The sequence below is a fragment of the Eptatretus burgeri genome, chromosome 2 (genome assembly GCF_056783735.1).
Source record: "Eptatretus burgeri isolate ZD-2024b chromosome 2, Ebu_testis_v1, whole genome shotgun sequence".
Classification (NCBI taxonomy): Eukaryota; Metazoa; Chordata; class Myxini; order Myxiniformes; family Myxinidae; genus Eptatretus; species Eptatretus burgeri.
In genome coordinates this window covers 23293463-23312495 of record NC_140962.1, presented here as the reverse complement: position 1 = coordinate 23312495, position 19033 = coordinate 23293463, and the positions used below count along the sequence as shown (strand labels likewise).

At 41.4% G+C, this 19033-nt stretch overlaps 1 protein-coding gene across 5 annotated transcripts in view; it reads left to right on the top strand.

Annotated features, from left to right (window-relative positions):
* LOC147031599 (uncharacterized) overlaps window positions 1–19033 on the top strand; it is a 595949-nt gene that overhangs the window by 535465 nt on the left and 41451 nt on the right. For all 5 annotated transcript variants that reach the window (XM_085865857.1, XM_085865848.1, XM_085865859.1 and 2 more), the window contains 8 exons: window positions 1956–2042; window positions 2321–2512; window positions 8184–8264; window positions 8489–8680; window positions 12199–12285; window positions 12616–12807; window positions 14816–14896; window positions 17606–17797. In XM_085865857.1, the coding sequence (XP_085721983.1) occupies window positions 1956–2042; window positions 2321–2512; window positions 8184–8264; window positions 8489–8680; window positions 12199–12285; window positions 12616–12807; window positions 14816–14896; window positions 17606–17797 (1104 nt within the window). The remainder of the gene's footprint in view (window positions 1–1955; window positions 2043–2320; window positions 2513–8183; window positions 8265–8488; window positions 8681–12198; window positions 12286–12615; window positions 12808–14815; window positions 14897–17605; window positions 17798–19033) is intronic.

Below are 19033 nucleotides of genomic sequence, written 5' to 3'. Positions count from 1 at the left end.
TTGAGATGAAATTTTTGCCATTGGTGCAACTACTCATGTAGAATGTTTAAATGATAATTATGACATCATAGATCACGTGGTGTGACAGCCATGTTGGAAAAACGGAAAACCTTTGGACCTCTATCTCTGAATCCACACCAAGGAAAAAATTGAAACTTGGCAAGTACTCATGGGGTATATGTAATTTTTATGATGTCATAGGTGCCTTCATTATGACGTCATAATTGCAAATGTAGAACGCTACATCTGATCAGTATGAAAGTTTTTGAGGGTAATCTAGGGATAAAATAGTCCACAATTTTTTTTTGATGATGTCATCAGTTATGTAATTCAGCAGCCATATTATGAAACGTTCAAAAATCTCTGAAATGGCTGAACCCATCATCACTGCCAGCATTTATAAAGTGGCAGTTCTAATTATGTATCTTATTAATTCCATAACACACCAGTCCACAAACACCATAAAAAATACATCACACAAAACTGCACAAACACCACACAACACATCACACAAAACAAGTCCTGGCGAGGGTCTGCAATCTCTGATTGCTCTTTTTCTTGTTATTTTTGTGAACGTCATATTTAAAAACTGGGAGGTGTCACATATCTGAGAGTAATTTGCATCCTGATAATAAATATAATCCCACTTTTGTAGTTGATCAAACCCCTCCCCCCACCCCCTTCTCATTCTGTGTGTATTTAGATTCGCCCTATGCAGCCACTGAGAAAAATGTATATGTTTGAGAACAGATGCAAAAACGCAAATTAGATCAGACTGCAACCTGGAATTATTTCACCAGTTTCGTTAGGTAGTTGGGAAAAACCAGTAGTCAGGCCTATTTTTTGCATTTGGGGTGCTGTATTTCTGTCTCTGCTTAGTTTATTGATAGGGGTTTTTCATTGAAGTATTCTCTGTGTCTAAAACCTGTTGTAAACATTTTTAAGAGCAATTTTGAATGAATAAACTTAACGTATTTAGCAAACATGTTTGGCTTTGAGGAGAGCAACTCATGATGTTGTACCACCGGATTGGCCACAAAATCAGTCCTGCTCAGTTTGGATCAGCTTTGTTCAATGACAAAGCCTTTCAACAAACCACTTAAAAAACCAAATAGAACGTAAAATTTTCCCCAGATTTTTTGTATACAAGTCTTGAGGGGGTGGCGGAGGAGGAGGGGTCGGGGGCAGCGACTGTTAAAATGCCACCATCATCCCCCGAGAGCAAAAAATGAGTGTAAAGTTACCTTGGACTGCCCTGGTTTGGTTTAGCAGTTCAGAAAAACTGGCAGTTGTCTTGCTTTCACATTTGGGGTATTGTATTTCCATCCCTGGTTCATTTATTGATCTGGGTTTTCACTGAAGCACACTCTGTCTGAAACCTCGTGTTGACTTAAAAAATGCCACCAACAACCTCCGAGAGCATAAAATTAGTTCATAGTTTCCTCATTTAATTTATTTATTTTTTGCCCATAATTCTTTCCGGATAGTGGGTCATCTATTATTTATTGGGATGTCCAGATAAGAGGTTCTACGAAATTCTCCTAAAAAGAATTCCAAGTGGATATCATGAAAAACACAGATGTTATGTCACTGGCTTTGCCACTGGTGATGATGATGTCAAGCATGTCCTTATTCCACACAGATCATGGGGTGATAATCAGGCTAAATAAATTATTCATGGGCATGTCCAAAGCAACATGAACTCGATCCTGGGACAACTCTTGGGTGACACCCCGTTGACCTTCTGACAAATAGGCCAGATTTACAGAGACAAATCGCTCCAATGTGGCCAGCTTTCGATGACACCAAGTTTTACTATCAACAGAATTGTACAAAGGAAAATATTTAACATTCTGTCATTACAGATTATTTTATTTTCCTTCATTTGAGATTATTCCTGATGGATAAAATCTTGAGACCACTATATCCACCATCTGGTGTTTGTTCCATTGCAGGTATAGCTCAACCCAAAGACCTGAACATCGAGACTGATCAAGAAACTGGAACTCTGACTGTGACATGGCAAAGGGTTACTGCACCAGGTTAGTCCTGGAAGTTCACCTGTCACTGCAGGTTTTCTATCATTTTTACACTATCTGCATTCCTTATATACTGCAATTTGTCCATAATGTTGCTCTAGTTACTCAAATCATCTCCATGGTAACAACAAATTATTAGGGATACTTTTAAACATTTAATATGTAGTGCTTCCACACATACAAAAGTGGTATCTGAATGAAGGTCTGTTTATTATAATTACACTACCTGTAAGTGTTTTCTATTTTTGTCTTCAAGATGTCTCACTGTACTTATTCCACAGGGGTTACAGGATACCGGGTTCGTGGTGTGCCCTTGCCTGGTCAACATGGACAAATGGAAGACAGGATGGTGGGACCAGAACAAACCTCACTGCCCCTGAACAGACTTACCCCTGGTGTGGAGTACAGGATCAGCGTCTCAGCTGTGACAGATGGGAACAGTGGATTGCCTTCTTCCACCAATGCAATTCCTGGTAATTAATAACATCTGTAACATCCCATTTATTGTAATTACCATATGCACACAGAGTAAAAAGTGGAAGTTAAGCAATTTGTTTGTGTCCGTCCGTCCATCTGTCTGTCTTATCAGTTTATGATCGTCAGTTTATGATCAAGGAACAACTTATTTATATCGAATGTTATATTTTGAACATGAATCGGAACATGAATAGGAAGACAAGTCTGTCGTTTTACCGTACCTTAGCTCTGAAGTTGTCCTGACCACACAAGCACAGAGAGGAGTGAGATAATTTTTCACTCTCTGCGTGCCTGGCAGTCAATAAAAATTAAAAAAATAAAATCCAAACAGTAAACTTACTGTTTTTAAGGACGTTATAGTCAGGTTGCTTGTGTCCATAATTTGACGTTCGTCGGAATTTTTTGGAGAGTAGCGAACCCCATCATTTTTGGAAAGCTTAAACAATATCAAAACAGAAAATCCATGTTTCACATTTTTTCAATGCATATAATGTGGTCAAATCGGTCGTTTTGGGGTAAAACCCCGTTTTTTTTAATTTCAGCTCTGAAAATTCAAAATTAATCACAAGCAAGCAACTGATGATGCATAATTGTTAACTAGAGGACAGTTCTTAAGATAGAATACATATATATGTATTTTCAGCAATGATTGCCATGGAAATGGAGATCATTTTGTCAAATTACCGTTTATTTAATGTATTGCTTTCAAATCTTGAAACAAGTAACGCATGAATATGGTGATCAGTGAAATGTACTTAATGTCAAATATGAGTTTATAGCTAATTGGCATCACTGTCTCCAATGTCACTCATCATTGCCATCGTCATCATCACTACGGTGGTCATGCCGTTCAATGTTTGAGTCCTCGTCATTCTCACACGAAGTGCTGCACATGCAAAGATCAGTGCATGTTAAATTCTTGGCCCTGCAGGACATCTCTGTGATGAACATTCTGTCTTGCACTGGCACCTTATCATCTCGATAATTGCCTTTGGTGCAGGGAGAATGTCTGTTGTTGTCGGTTTGAGTTGACCACTCGTGTCCTTGTGGAAGCCATTCTTTAATGGATCAAGAAATGTTTGCTGAGAAATTGCTGCTTGACCCCAAACGTATGCCTGGATATGTACCCGCATGATATGCTGCCTCAGAGCACCGACAGTTGGTGGTAACTTGTCATTCTCAGCAATGTTCTTACAGAAGAGATGCCACCGAAGTTCAGGGATGCTGGAAATATTGATACCACTTGGACAATAACCTGAACAGACTAATCTTGCTAAAGTTGTGTATAGGTCCTCTGACAGTTCAGCATCCTTACAGAGCATAGCAAAGGCATCTACCATGTCGTCATCGGCCTTCAAGTAGCACTGGAACCACTTTGCCTTACCATGTCGAGCGAACCGCCTAGTATTATCGGCACCTGTGAATGCGTGGAAGGCTGGCAATGCCTGGGCTCTCTCCTCACCTCGGGCATTCCAGATTGGCTTCATTTTGACAATGCTTGATGCCATTGGGATAGATGTGTGTCTTGGCAGGAGATGATAGTTTGCTATGGCAAGAACCAGAACATCCGTATCAGGTGAGAATATCGTCAGCTCATGAATGTCAAATCTATCATACGTGATACAGCCTATAAAACTCGGGCTGTGCCTTTGTCTAGGGCCATATCAAGGGCACAAATAACATTGATCACCATAAAAAGCAAACAGATGAGAAAAACAACATCCTTATTTTCTTTGACTAATTTATTGACCGAAACTTATGTGATTTAAACGGAAGATGCAGGTACATGTCGCAATGATAGAACTTTATTAGAATCCAAAATAAAAACCGCTACTAAGACGTAAAATTACCTGAATAAAATAAAAGTAGAGATGAGTGGGAAATCAACAATACGCGCTAACTACATGCCAGTAAACTAAATAGAAACTCCAAATAGACTCCCTCTGAAATTCCAACCCCCGGGCACAAAGCTAACCTAATCCTATCCTATTATATAGCAGTTAATGTAATGGAACAAAATACGTCAGTGACTGATTACATTGATGGTGACTTTCTTTCAGGATAAATGAAAGCACGAACCAGCACATGTGGACATATTTAAAGATCAACCCGGAATACTAGAAAAAGGATAAACACATAGCTATAACATGACGACTGCCCGACTTCCAACTCCTAGCCTTACAGGAAACGCAATTAAAACCTCCAACCCCGTGGCCATTCAAACCATAATCCTACCCCATACAGAATAACATAAAATGACAAAAAGGTACATACGCCTCAAAGGCGATCACAACTTACCGAAAAAAGGAAGAAAGGTGATGAAAACCGAATATGATGAAACGAAGCTCCGAAGTAAACTGTCATGAATAAATCGAGAATAAACGAAGCGAACTGAAAATGACGTCATAGTGCTGCACGTGCTTGGACGCGCGCCGCACCACATCAGAACGTCATGCCACGCCCGGCAACCGTAACCTGAGGCGATGGCATTGCGTCGCGACGTGGCGTCACCTATGCTCCCAACAAGATCACACTTACAATACATCAAACTACAAAAACTTAAAATCAAAAATTTTACAACCGAAGGTGCCGAAACCTTCTGATATTGAACAACAGACACACCAATGTTTCATTGCACAGATGGCCGTTTCCATGGAAACCAACTGTTCCAATACTTGAAAATCATAATACTTATGTGTAAGTTAGTCATGGTCACTATATTTAACAATTATTTAGGCCATCCGATGGAAAATATAATTTTTTTAAAATATATATTCAAAAATGCTGTTTCCATGGCAACCGACAGTCAAAATGCAACATTTTACTATCTTATAAAATCCATCGTTAGCCATTTAACAGTAATCCATCATCAGTTGGTTATTTTGTATTGTTTCAGATTTTTTAAAATTGGATTTCAAAAAAAGCCTTTTTCACCCCAAAACGACCTTTCCAAAAGTTGAAAAATGTGAAACATCATTTTTTTCTTTAAATACATTTTAAACTTCTCAAAAATCTACAGGTTTGCTACTCTCCAAAAAATTCCAACGAAATTACACAAGGAACCTGACTATAAAAGAAACGGTATCTTTCGGAATCGTTTGTTTTCATCATAAAACTCTTCAAGGAAGATGGTCTTTCATTGAGATGCTCAGAATACTTCAATGACAGATTTATATGAGTCAGAAATTTATGCTCCTTCTGTTATTTAATTTGATGGTATCAGCACAGCTTGGATAACAAGAGTGGGCTGGTAGGATCACCTTGCCAGAGGTATGCACACTCATCTCGGGGCTATCTAGCCTGGTTTTGAATCTCGCCCACCAACAAACTGTCATCCTGGTGTTTTGCAGGTAGGATGAGGCAACATTGTGTGTGTGTGTGTGTGTGTGTGTGTGTGTGTGTGTGTGTGTGTGTGTGTGTGTGTGTGTGTGTGTGTGTGTGTGTGTGTGTGTGTGTGTGTGCGTGCGTGCGTGCGTGCGTGCGTGAGTGCGGGGTGTGAAACTGGGGAACCCTTAAACTGGCACTGATGGACATTAAAGATGCCATGATGTCCTTCACGAAGAGTCGGCGAGCTATCGCCTGCACCTTGAATAAATTTTTTAAAAAATTCCTGCTCTCACCTGTTATGACTCTTCACCCGGCGGCCGAGTGATGACAGAGTCGAATGAGGGTTCTCTAACGATACGATTTATTTCAGAAGATGGCACTACGCATGCGGAATGCGGCCCAAAGGCCCTTCAGTCAGGTGCCCCCGGACCACATTGAGATTCTTACTTAAAAACAGTTGTATATATAATCACACAAAAGCAGAACTGGGTGTGGACTAAAAGTGTGTGCTAAGGGATAAAGAAAAAAATGCGGCAGTGGGCTTCTTCCCCCCCCCCCCCCCGCTCCCTAGGGGCCCTCAAGGAAGTTGAATCAGTCAATCCTCAGATTCGCAACCCAACAGTTCATCTTGCAAACTAATAACTTTCTAAGCCTCCAACACTGACACATGTTGATAGCAAAGGCGAAACTCTTGTGATGAATAAGAACAGGAATGTGTGGGATATCAGCATACACAGTTCTCCCAAGGACATGCTGTTGTGCAGCTGCAGAGCCATAAAGGGTTATCAAAGACATATTGAAAACAGCATGATACTGTGACGTCCACGGGACTTGAACAGTCCCGCCAACGTAGAATGAGCCGAAACGATGGAGGCGGTTTATTTATTTATAACCCAAACATGGCGGTTCTAATCGCTCTACCGCAAACGGGACGAGGAAGGTGGCACGAGTCGCTTTTCACTGAGTTGATGATGTTTATTTGTTTTTATTATTAACCAGAAATAACAAGACTCGGCAAGAAGAGGGATCCGGGGCGATTCGACGGGATGGTGGGGGATCGGGCGTGGGGAAACACAGACAATTCCAATGAATATACAATTCTCAATCCCTCTAAGGCGCCAAGTACACACACACACACACACACACACACACACAAAACGTAGCTATTTCTGGTGGTCAGGCTGGACCGTGGTGTGGACGCAACTGTCCCTGGATCAGCGTCGGACGAGCTGGCCTTGCTCTCGTCAGGGGGGGGGCAGGAGAAACCGTGGTGCTGTCGACCTCCTGGTCCTGGCCCAAGTCCGCTCACAGCTGCCAGGGAACCAGTTCTGGCGCCAAATTGCGAGCAGGAGAGGGAGGCAGGTCCGCCCGCCGTTCGACCCCGTACTCCAAGTCAGCAGAACCCCAGAGCCAACCAAGGTGAGGCACGAGGCTCAGCAAGGCTCCAAGACATGATGAAGAACACAATCGAATCAGCACAACAACAAGCACGCTCTCCGCGCAACAGCCTCCACACCAAAAAAAACACGATCTTTTTTGTCCCGATCTTCTTCCTCTTCTTTTTCGACCCCGAACAGAACCTTTTTATCCTCCTGTCCTCGTCACTTCCAATCGACCCGTTTTATTGGCCCACCGCCGTCGCCTTCCGCCAATCGCGATCACGGGGCGGAGCCATCCGCAGCCCTGTCCTGTGACGTCACGGCCAGCCTCCAGGGACTACTAAAAGGGGTTTACGCAGACACACTTACCCTATCCCGTGTCCCTATCTAATTACGTGACAATTATCATTTCCCCCTTGAAGAAATGAACATTTACTAGATAACTTATCACCACTGAATTGCTACTTATTACATCGAGATCCTGGTAAACTCGAACAGCATGGCATACCTAATTAAACATCCTAATTACCCTTTGAATGCATACCCCCCCCCCCTCAAACATAACAATACATTTAAAGCAACATTTTAAAGCAAGGTTCAAATCCCGACAACTGATTAATATACAACTATTGGCTATTGATTATTCAACTATGGCTCAAATATGACCACCTTGCATATCATCATCATAACATCACCTACTTAGTCGAATGTCAGACTGAGCCAGCCGATTCCTGAAAGGTTTGGTCCAAAAATGCTCCCCATCTGACTCTGCAACAAGGTGTGAATAAGTGGCCTGTTAAAGTTGTTGTTTGTAGTAGCAGTAGGAGTAGTTGTAAATGATATGCTGGACAAGTTAATGTATTAAAGAAATGTTTAGCATGGAGGTATTGAATCAAGTTAAGTTCTGTACTGAAGTTTGTGTTGAGATAATTGCTCATAATGTACCTTCACTGTCTCATAGGTCTGCAGCCACCAACAGACCTTGAAGTAGATACAAGTTCCCCAGAAGTTACCATTACTTGGCAAAGAGTTGGTTTTCCAGGTGCATTTTTTTTTTTTACATAAATGGCATTAAAACAGGAAAAGTGCAGTCTATTATCTTACCTCAAGCACTATATATTCTCGCATTCACAGGTGCTCTTGAAGGTTCTAAATAATTAATCTTTTCAAGATTTAATCACAGAAGTTTGCATTAATCAACATAAAGATACTCCACATTGCAGTGCATTTGTAAAATTGTATTAACACTGCCGTTGCTCTGAATAGGTGTGACAGGTTATCGCGTGCAAGGACTACCATTGCCCGGCCAAGGAGGACAAACGGTCGACCAGGTGGTGGGACCATTGGAAACATCACTCCTTGTGGACAAGTTCACACCTGGCATCGAGTATAGAATCACTGTCTCAGCCATCAAGGGCAAAACGGAGGGGCCTTCAGCCACTACAACTGCAACAACAAGTACAGTGAATGCACTTCATTTAAAAAAAGAAACAATTGTTTCTCCATGCATGGTTATATATGGTGCTATCAAACATTCGTGTTAACCATCTATGTATTACATATGTGTGGAGGGTGTAAAATGGAAAAAAATAGAAATTGAGAAAAGAAGAATGATGGGAGTTGCAAAGTAGGTTTTGAAAGTGTGGGTGTGGTGTGAACATAAGTGGAAAAGTTTGGAAAAACATCAGATTAAGTGAAGGGGTGATAAGTGCTATCTGTGGAGCAGCTGAGTGGTGGGAAGCTGGAGAGAGAGCAAGGAGAGTGGGGGTGAGGGGGGTTGAAACTCTTAAATATTTTGTGTCTAATAAATATATGGCCTCGCTTGAGGGTGAAAAGAAAATTTAAGCTTAAAAATAAACTTATGAAACGTGAGAAGCTTGTTGCATAAAACTTTCAAACCTGCCATGTTGTCCCACTTTACTGTTTGTTTACATTTCCCCAAGTGTCATCATTACCCACAAACCCAATCTCTAAAGGGGTGCCTCTTTTTATGAAAGTGGCTCAAATATATTTCAAATAACTTTAAAACTATTTCATTCTCAGAAGAAATAGCTGAGCAAGTTTAATATCCGTTAATAGTGCCATCTGCTGTCGTCTGCTTTCACACACCAGAAGTAGGCCATTGTGTGCCCGTACCTTGGCCAAATTATAGCATCATTGCATAATCAACACGGAACTACAGCAGCTGTAATGATGCAACCAACAAATCACATTTTAATTGAATCTTGATAAATAGATACAATGGATGGTTTTGTAGTGTTGCTTTCACACATTTGAACATTTATAACAATCGGTGTTTGAAAACCTCACTTCCACTTGTATTTCTGTGCCACCTGCATAATCCAGCCATGACATCTGAAATATTGCTCTCAGCTGTAACACATAATGTAGATTACCCTTGTGATTAACATTGAACTTGCATTTTTTTTTGTATACAATGTCGAGGCTCATATAAGACCTAACAGACAGAACATTTAACAAAGGCAGGATGAGACAAGAGAGGTGGGGGAGGGAAGCACAAAACAGTGAGGAACAGAGACATTAGGAGATCTGAGGAAGGGAGAGGGATGGAGCAGTGTACACAGGGTAAACAAGATGGACATGACATGAACTTTCAGGAATGAAAGCAGGGAATTTGAATGAGGTGGGTTTGGAGTGGATTAATGTGGGTAGAAAAGATCATGGTTTTGGATGGGAGATGGTAGTAAACACCTGTTTTGAGGACCTGGAAGGAAGAGTGGGATTGAGGAGTGTGTGGGGTTTCTGGCGGACCTTGAGCGCCCTGCGGAAATATAAGGGTAACAGATCACAGACAGAGTGAGGATGGGTGGGGGGAGGCTGGAGGGGAGATGATAGAAGACAGCAAGACCACCAACCTGCCTGTGGTGAGAGAGTGAGTGACCCACAGACTCGGCTTTATCGCGGGAGATACCAATCATCATCAATGCCTTGGTTTCCACAGCGAGAAGCCGAGAAAGGTGTGAGGCAGGAGCACCAGCCTAGAGGAGAGAGCAGTACTCCATAAGGCTGTGGACAAAAGCTTTGTATGTGGTTAGGAGCTCAGGTGTGCCAAGGAAGGCTTTGCACAACGGAGGATGCCCAGTCAGCAACTGGCTTTGGAGGCCAGCTTGGAAATGTGGCTTTCCCAGGAACGATCATGGTAGATAGTGAGATCCAAAAGCTTGAATGAAAGAACTCCTTCAAGAGGATTGTTGAGAAAGTAAATGGGGATGTTTCCAGATGGTCCTTTGGGAGAAACATAATGAGAGTGTGAGATTTCTCAGGATTGAAAGACATGTTCCACGTGTTGGACCAGTTTGTGATTTTATCCAGATCTGCAGAGAGGGAAGAAGCTGCTGCTTGTCAATCTGAGGGATGACAGATGGTACGGCAGAGGGTGGAGTCATCAGCAAAGAGATAAAGAGGATTCTCCCGAGAGTTGGAGAGATCATTGATGAAAACCAGAAAATCAACAGGGCCCAGAAAGCTGCTTTGATGAACTCCAGCCTGGACAGGAAGAGGGGATGAGAGAACTCAATTAAGGGCCACACGTTGGCTGCGACATTAGAGGAAGTCTGTGAGCCATGAGTGGAGATGGCTTTGGATACCATGGGAAGAGAGTTTGGTGAGAATGGTAGGGTGTCAAACCATATCAAAAGCATGTGATATGTCTGGGAAAATGGCTCTGATCTCTTGTGTGGCATTGAGGATCTCCATCCATTGTTGGGAAAGCAGAAGCAGCATATACAGGGTGGAGTGACCTACATTACTGAAAGAAGCATGTATGTGTATATGTGTGCAATTGCATCATGATTTATTCTAAAGGTTTTCTGCTGTCGTTGAATAATAATATTAAAGGTACCGTTCAGAAGATAATATAATCAATTTACTTGGACCAAAAATTTGTGTCCGTTTAATTGTAAACATGCATGTTTTAATAGCCTGCCTTTCCAGGAAGAAGAAGTGGGATTTGCAACTTCAGGTAGCCGGTACCATTTTTATTATTCTATGACAGCAGAAACCCTTTCGAATAAAGTGTGACTAACATGAAAGGAGCACACCTCACTGACAGGTCTTGTATGCTGGTATATAGTTATACTTATTGAAGCGTGTAAAAATATATAATAGCTCACGAAGTAGCAAACAAATCGCAACCACAGCCATGAGGACAACGACTACTATGACTACTGCCACTACTACTACTACTACTACTGCTACTACTACCACCACGACTACTTCGGGGGTTTCACTTCATTTTTCTTCCTGATTGAGACTCACAGATAGATATGCAATGTATTTGTGAAGTGCAACATGCTCTCTTGATTAAACCCATCAGCGAAGTGACAGATAGGCACAGCTCGTATACTTCTATTTTCTAGCAACAATGTAAGGCTTATGGATGTAGGGAAGAGGAGGGGCAGGGATTGTAGTCCTTGGATAAATACAACTGTGGAACATAGCGGGTATTAATAATAATAATAAACAAGTAGAGGTACATTCAAAGTACATTGCCCACATGTCAAATAAATAAATAACAAATTCTCCAGTGCACAACATTTCTGGGGCACCTTAGTTGCCTGGCGAATAAATAAATAATAATCATTAAATAATCTATCTATATATTACTGAAACTCTCTCTCATCTTATATGTATGCATGCATGTTCCTGCAATACAGCCAAAACGGTACACGATAGCGCAAAGTTTTTCAGCCCACATTACTCATCATTCTCCGGCGGTATCAAGTTTCATTGTGTGCAGTATCAAGTTTCGTTCAAATCGGGCAACGAAAAAAATTATTTAAAAAATCAATTCCCAATTCAGTTATACAATATATTGTATACAGTTATAGTTATACAGTTATACAATGCAATATATTATATCGATGTATTCAACTGGATGTTTTCTTAAACTCAGACTGAAAGTCGTTGTTTACTGGTTTACTGGATGCTTGTAATTTATACTGTGCTGTAAGCAGTGTTGAGTGCACCCAAGATTCTGGAGGTCGACTCCAGCGCTCTCTCAGGGAAAGTCACAATAACTTGGCAGAGAATTGTGTCACCTGGTAAGAAAAGATTTCTATGTTTTCTGTCTTTTTCAAAAGTTCATTGATTTACTTACTATCTTTAGGGGTTTTTTTGTTGGGATTTTGTGCATTTCATTGAATTATATTTGCACTTTATTGAATTATTTGTCACACTTCCATTGCAGTGTTAGTTAAAAATGTTTTTTTTTTTTAAGTGGTTGCATACGTAAGTAGATTCTGATGAAAGTTACAAGGTAAATGCAAAGAAATTCAGAGAGGTAAAGGTTGTTAGAACTCTTTCAATCATTACATTGTCTAATTTTTCATTTGTGATTCCTTGATGTATGTTTTTTTTTTTGTTTGGCGCAGGTGTTACTGGGTACAGAATACGAGGAGTGCCTTTGCCGGGCCAGAATGGTGAAACTGAGAATATTGTAGTGGGACCAGAACAGACATCTGTAGACTTAAACAAACTCACCCCTGGTGTGGAGTACAGGATCATTGTCTCGGCTGTGAAAGATGACAAAGATGGACCATTTGATGACACTATAATCAACCCCAGTAAGAAATACAAACTTGTAAATCATGTAAATGACAAATAATAGATTAATTTGCAGGATGAAAAGGTTCGACAGGATAGATCAGAGGTATGTGCACTTGTCTTTGAGTTGTCTAGATTGTGTTCTATTCATGACCCGACTGTACACCGTTGAACTGGTGCTTCACAGGCATGGTGTTGCATCACAAAGTGCTCTGTCCAACGGATGGACGTTAACTCGGGTGTCGCTTCTGCTATTATTCGTTGGTGGATGTCTTTACCATTAGTTGTGAAGAGTGGGTGAGTAATCGCCACCACCCTGACCAAATTATATATTCCTGCCTTAATATGCAGCAACACTGCATCATCCACACTGCCAAGCCTCGGTGATGATGCAACAAGTGGGATAAATTCTTATAATCAAACTTATAATCAAAAAACAAATGATTATAATGGTCCAAATCTGCATTTGCTAACAATGACTTTATAAAACACGAAAAATAGCAATTGGAGATTGCAGACCCTCGCTAGGACTTGTTTTGTGAAGTGTTTCTGTCGTTTTGTGTGATGTTTGTGTACTGGTGTGTTACATCATTAATAAGAGACATAACTAGAACTGCCACTTTATAACTGCTGGCAGTGATGACCGGGTACCAAGACGTCCCTCTTTGATGCAATCCCTGCTTTGATCGGACACCTGACGCTGCCCATGCTGTTTATTATTATTCAATTGAATTTAGAATGGGATTAAAATAAATTCAATTCAAATCAAATGGAAGACCAAATAGGTACACTCCTGCGTTGGAGTATTCAGAAGGAACCCAAACAAGCAAAAAGCAGAGATGAAGTCATCAGGAGGAACCTGGATAGGATTCGCATTACAGCTGCTACTCCTCTACCCTCAAACCCATCCAAGCACAGCCAAGTGAGCCTTATTCAAAAATAAAAATAAAATTTAATAAGAATGCAGATCAAAAAAAGAAAAAATTCTGGCCGTCAGACCATGTGTCCAATCAGGTTAAAATTTAATACAAATATTCGCCATCACTACGAGACCATATTGTGGAGTTTCACATCAATTGATTAAGAGGTTCAAGAGAAATAAGTTTTTTAAGGTTTTCGCTTCATCCAATATGGCTGCCAGACCATGTGACATCAATTATTCGTGAATACCCTGGTATCCCCAAGGCTTGGGGAACATTTTTGTGGTTTCCCCTCAATCTGTCCAGCCTTTCTGGAGATGATTTTTATAGGTCTTGGGGTAAATCCAATATGTCTGCCAAACCATGTGACCTATGATGTCATATGTGTGAACCTTTTGTTCCTCATGGTTAGGCGGTCATATGTGTAAAGTTTTGCCTCGATCTGTTTAGCCATTTCAGAGAAGATTTTTGAAGGTTTAAAAAAAAACAAAAAAAAAACAATATGGCTGCCGAATCACGTGACTGATGATGTGATCAATTTTTTTTTCTGTGGACCATTTTATCCCTAAATGACCCTCAAAAGTATTCATACTCATCAGTTGTAGCATTCTACATATGCAAGTTTGACATCATAAAAAAAACACTCATTCCCCATTGGGAGTACTTGTCATGTGCCAAGTTTCAATTTTTCCCTTGGTGCGGTTTCAGAGATGCAGAGGTCCAAAGTTTTTTTCAACATGATTGCCATACCACGTGACCTATGACATCATAATTATCATTAAAACATTCTACATGAGTAGTCGCTCTCATTGTGAAAATTCCGTCTCAATCTGATAAGCAATTGCGGAAAAAAGCACTAAAGTTCTGTGTGGACAAACAGACATAGACCGACAGACAGACGAACGAACAAGCAAACAGACCCTAATGCAATACCCTCTCCTTCAGCGGGGGTAATAAGGAAGAGATTGAGCAAAACATTGCAGGTATAGAATTAAACGTAGGTTGGGGAGTTGAAAGTTTGCATTCATCAACAGAAAAGGGAGTTGAACTGCAATAAAGAGAGGATCCTCTCTTTTCTTGTGAACTTATTTTACCATTTCATCCACAGTATTCATGCCAAAGGACTTGCAGGTGGACAGATCAGAGACAGGAGAAGTGACTATATCATGGCAAAGAGTCGAAATTCCAGGTAATATGTGAAGAGACTTTCTTGTTTCTCTTAATTTCGATTCTCCCCCCCCCCTTTTCCCTGTCAATTATTGAAACTGAATCTACATTTAATATAAAAGCTTCTTCTTTTTAAAAAAAAAATGTAAATCATTTTAAGAATGCATTTCAACCCTTGTTTCTCCTTCACAAATGCTGCACACGTTCTGCTTCATTACCACGATACATGTCTCTTCTTCTTAAAAAGCATTATTTTTTCTGAGGCTTTCGTCTGCTCTGCACCTCGTCCAAAACTCTCGCTCCCACCTCCCTCACCCCCCGCTCATTCAGTAAAGCATTTCTCTGTGTGTTTAACTACCCTTCAAATATCCCATCCCATGATCTTTATCTCCGTCTGTCTAAGTTGGGAATATGGAATCTGGAAAAGCAACCACCCCACCCCACCACACCCCCTCAAAACTTCATGTCCCCGTTTTCTGCATCCTTCCTCACCCCAACCTCTCAATGCTTTCCCTTCACCCCACCCCTAAACACTTTATCCTCACCTCACCCTCTAAAACGTCCCCCCACATCCCACACACACCCTCCCCCCACCCCCCATCTCCCCATTCTTTTCCCTGCACCCCACATACAAAAACCTTCTCCTGTACCCCCACACACTCAAACATTCCCCCACACCCCACGCACACATTTCTGTATCTTTTTGCACCTGAGAAGGTGGAAAAGTTTCTGGCAACCCTCGAACTGGATGGCATCAGCTCACGTGTCCTAAAAACCTGCTCTGCTGCTCTTACACTTCCTCTCTCTCTGCCCTTTTCACCCTGTCGTTTACCGTAGGTCATCTTTCATCTGCTTGGAAATCAGCCAACATCACAGCATGACATAAAAAGTGCAAAAACGGAGCTCCTTCACCACAGCCCAATTAGCTTACTGTACTTCCAATCATCAGCGAGGTCATGGAATCCATCATCAGAGTTGACATAACATCATTCCTTTTCTCCAACAGCCTCATCTGAGATCATCAATTCAGATTCAGACATGGTCACTCCACCTTGCACATGCTGCTTCTACTCTCCTCACAATAAATGGAGGCCCACGATATCAGACATGAGATCAGGGCCATCTCTTTGGAAATATCTCAAGCTTTTGTTACAGTCTGGCATCCTGCCTTGCTCTCCAAACTGTCTGCCTTCGGAATTCAAGGCAAACTCCATTCTTGGATCACTGACTTCCACTCTCGTAGCCAATGTGTGCCTCTCAACAGAACCCTTTCTTCTCTCCCTGTCAAGGCTGGAGTACCCCAAGGCAGTGTTCCAGGCCCGAACCTATCCCTACTATTCATTAATGATCTCACTGACTCTGTAAAATCCTCTTTATCTATTTGCTGATGACTCCACTCTCTGCCGTGACATCCCTCATCCTTCTGACAGCCAGGTCGCAGCCTCTTCCCTCTCCTCAGACCTTGATAAAAAAGAATCATAAACTGATCAAACACTTGGAATATGTCTTTTAACCCTGAGAAATCCCACACACTCACTCTCTCTTCGAAAAGACCATTCCGTAAACCTCCCACCTACTTTTCACAACAACAGTCTCAAAGAGATTCAGTCTCTTGGGTCTCAATCTCAGTCATGATCTCTCTTGGGCAAGCTACATTTCAAAGTTGGCCTCCAAAGTCAGATGGCTAATGGGTCTCCTCCATCGTGCAAAGTCCTTCCTTGGCACACCTGAGCTTCTATCCACCTGCAAATCTTTCATTCGCAGCTTGATTGAGTGCTGCCAGGACTATTGGAATCTTTTGCGATGAAGCTGCGGCTATGGACCGATCACTTCACCACGCCGACTGGTCCGTGGTCTCTCTGTCTTCTGCCTCATTTCTGGTCTTGCACCCTCTGCGCTCTCCGTGCTCTTTCCCCCCAGGTGTCTTCAAGATGCATGCGGTCCACCAGCAACCTCCTTCTCGTGAAACTACCTAAATCTAAAATCACTGCTCACCTCCACTCATTTATTCCCCTCTTTCCCCGCCTGTGGAACCGCCTTCCACACTCCCTTTGATCCCATTCTTCCCTCCTGGTCTTCAAGACAGCTGTTCACCACCATCTCAGTTCATCCCCCATCCAATGCCATGATCTTTTTTCCACTTGTTAAACCACCCCCCACCCCTCCCAAAATTTTGTTGATGTATCCATCTTGTCCACCCCTTGCGTTCTCCCCAAACCTTCATCTTTACTTGCATCGCTTGTTTGGTCATCTCCGTCTACCTTCTCCCTCCACCCTGCTGTTGGCATTTCCCCCTTTCTCCTGCTGTTCCCTTTGTTATGTTGTGTCCTAGCTGTTCCACGAGCCGAGACCATGTATTAAAAAAAAGTATTCATGTCAGTTTTAAATATTTATTTGGCTGCTCTGAATTTTCTAATCATTTGCATAATTCACATTACAATGTCAGTAAGTTTAACAACAAAATAAGTTTTTAAATAATTTTAAGCACAATACCAACAGGATATCGGTTTATACAAGTTACTTCACTCGTGTCTCAAATGGCGGCAAGCTTTTTCCAGACAGTGGTTTAACTTTCACTGGCTGGCATATGAAATCACACGGACATTTGCTTCTCGTGAAATCACTCTGCCATAAAACAGTTTGTGACTGAACGATGCACTAAAAATGAAGAAAGCTAAACTGTTGTGGAAATCTGTATCTGTCCACTCTGATGTGCAATGTTGGCCTGCAGGGATGACTGGGTACAGGATACGTGGAGTACCCATTGATGGGCAACAAGGAATAAAGGAGGACACAGTGGTAGGACCAAGGAGAACATCCCTCACTTTGGACAGTTTGAGCCCTGGTGTGGAGTACAAAATCAGTGTCTCAGGCCTCAAGGACAAGAAAGAAAGCCTTCCCATTTCTACTGTCGTCACCACAGGTAGGAAGTAGTTTTAAATTGGATCTCACTGATGAACGTCTTTCCAATGGATGAGCGTAACAATTTAATTTTCCAATTTGAAACGCGTTTCTCTCTTCCCTATAAATCACAAATACATTTTGCACTTGGTTCTCAATTAGATTCAATTTCTCAAATAAAAAGGATCTTCCCTCCACCACAAATTGACTTAAAGCTTTGCATATGCCATGTCTGGGTGTTTCGATATGATCGTCGAGGTGTTTGAGAAAGCGTATGATAAACTTCCAAACAATGGGGGGTTTTTTCTCAACACAATTTCAACCTTCACTGTTAATTTTCTACATTAAATGCCACTATATAATCCACTATAGGATGATACAATGATGTACAGGGGGGCATTTGGCCCATCATGCCTGTGCTCGATCAACACCACGATAATTCAATCCATCAGTTAATCTCGTTAACTTGGGGGAGGGGGGGAGGATAACAAGGGACAGGTACATCATCACCAACAATGGGGTGATTGTTTTGGGAGTTTTTTTCTTCCTTTTTAAAATTATGTTTCTATTTTTTGGGGTGATAGTATTGTCAGATGAGGAATGAATAAACACTGGCAGCAGATTTACTTTTTGAAAAGACACTCTGATTGACATCACATTCACTGTACACATTTACACAATCACCCATCCATACTCAAACTACCTACCGGTCCAATGCTTCTCGGTACCCATATAATGCTGTTTATTCAACCTATCTACTTTTTCTTCTGCCACTATATTTCCAGGGAGACACTTAAGGAGGATACTTGGTAATTTCTATCCATTCCAGTTCAATGAAAAAGAACAACGAAAGCTTGTACCCAGCTTCGAGTTCATGTGCGCAGATTTAGTTAAGCAGATGAATAATCGTGAAGTTAGCAAATGTTGCAACATAATATAGCAAATGCTATCTTGCTCAGGGAGCAACTTTGGAGTGGTTCATCGTAATCTTTCACTGATATTGTTGAAATATTTATATTATATTGTTGAATCATGGAGAACACAATTTTGATATGGGATTTGATAGGACAGAGGGTCATAGAACAACTACTACTTTGTACTACTACTGCCACTACTACTACTACTACTACTACTACTACTACTACTACTACTACTACTACTACTACTACTACTGCTGCTACTACTACTACAACAACAACAATTCTACGCCGGGATGATGCAGGAAACCGCAAACACCAAAATGCCACATATCATGCGG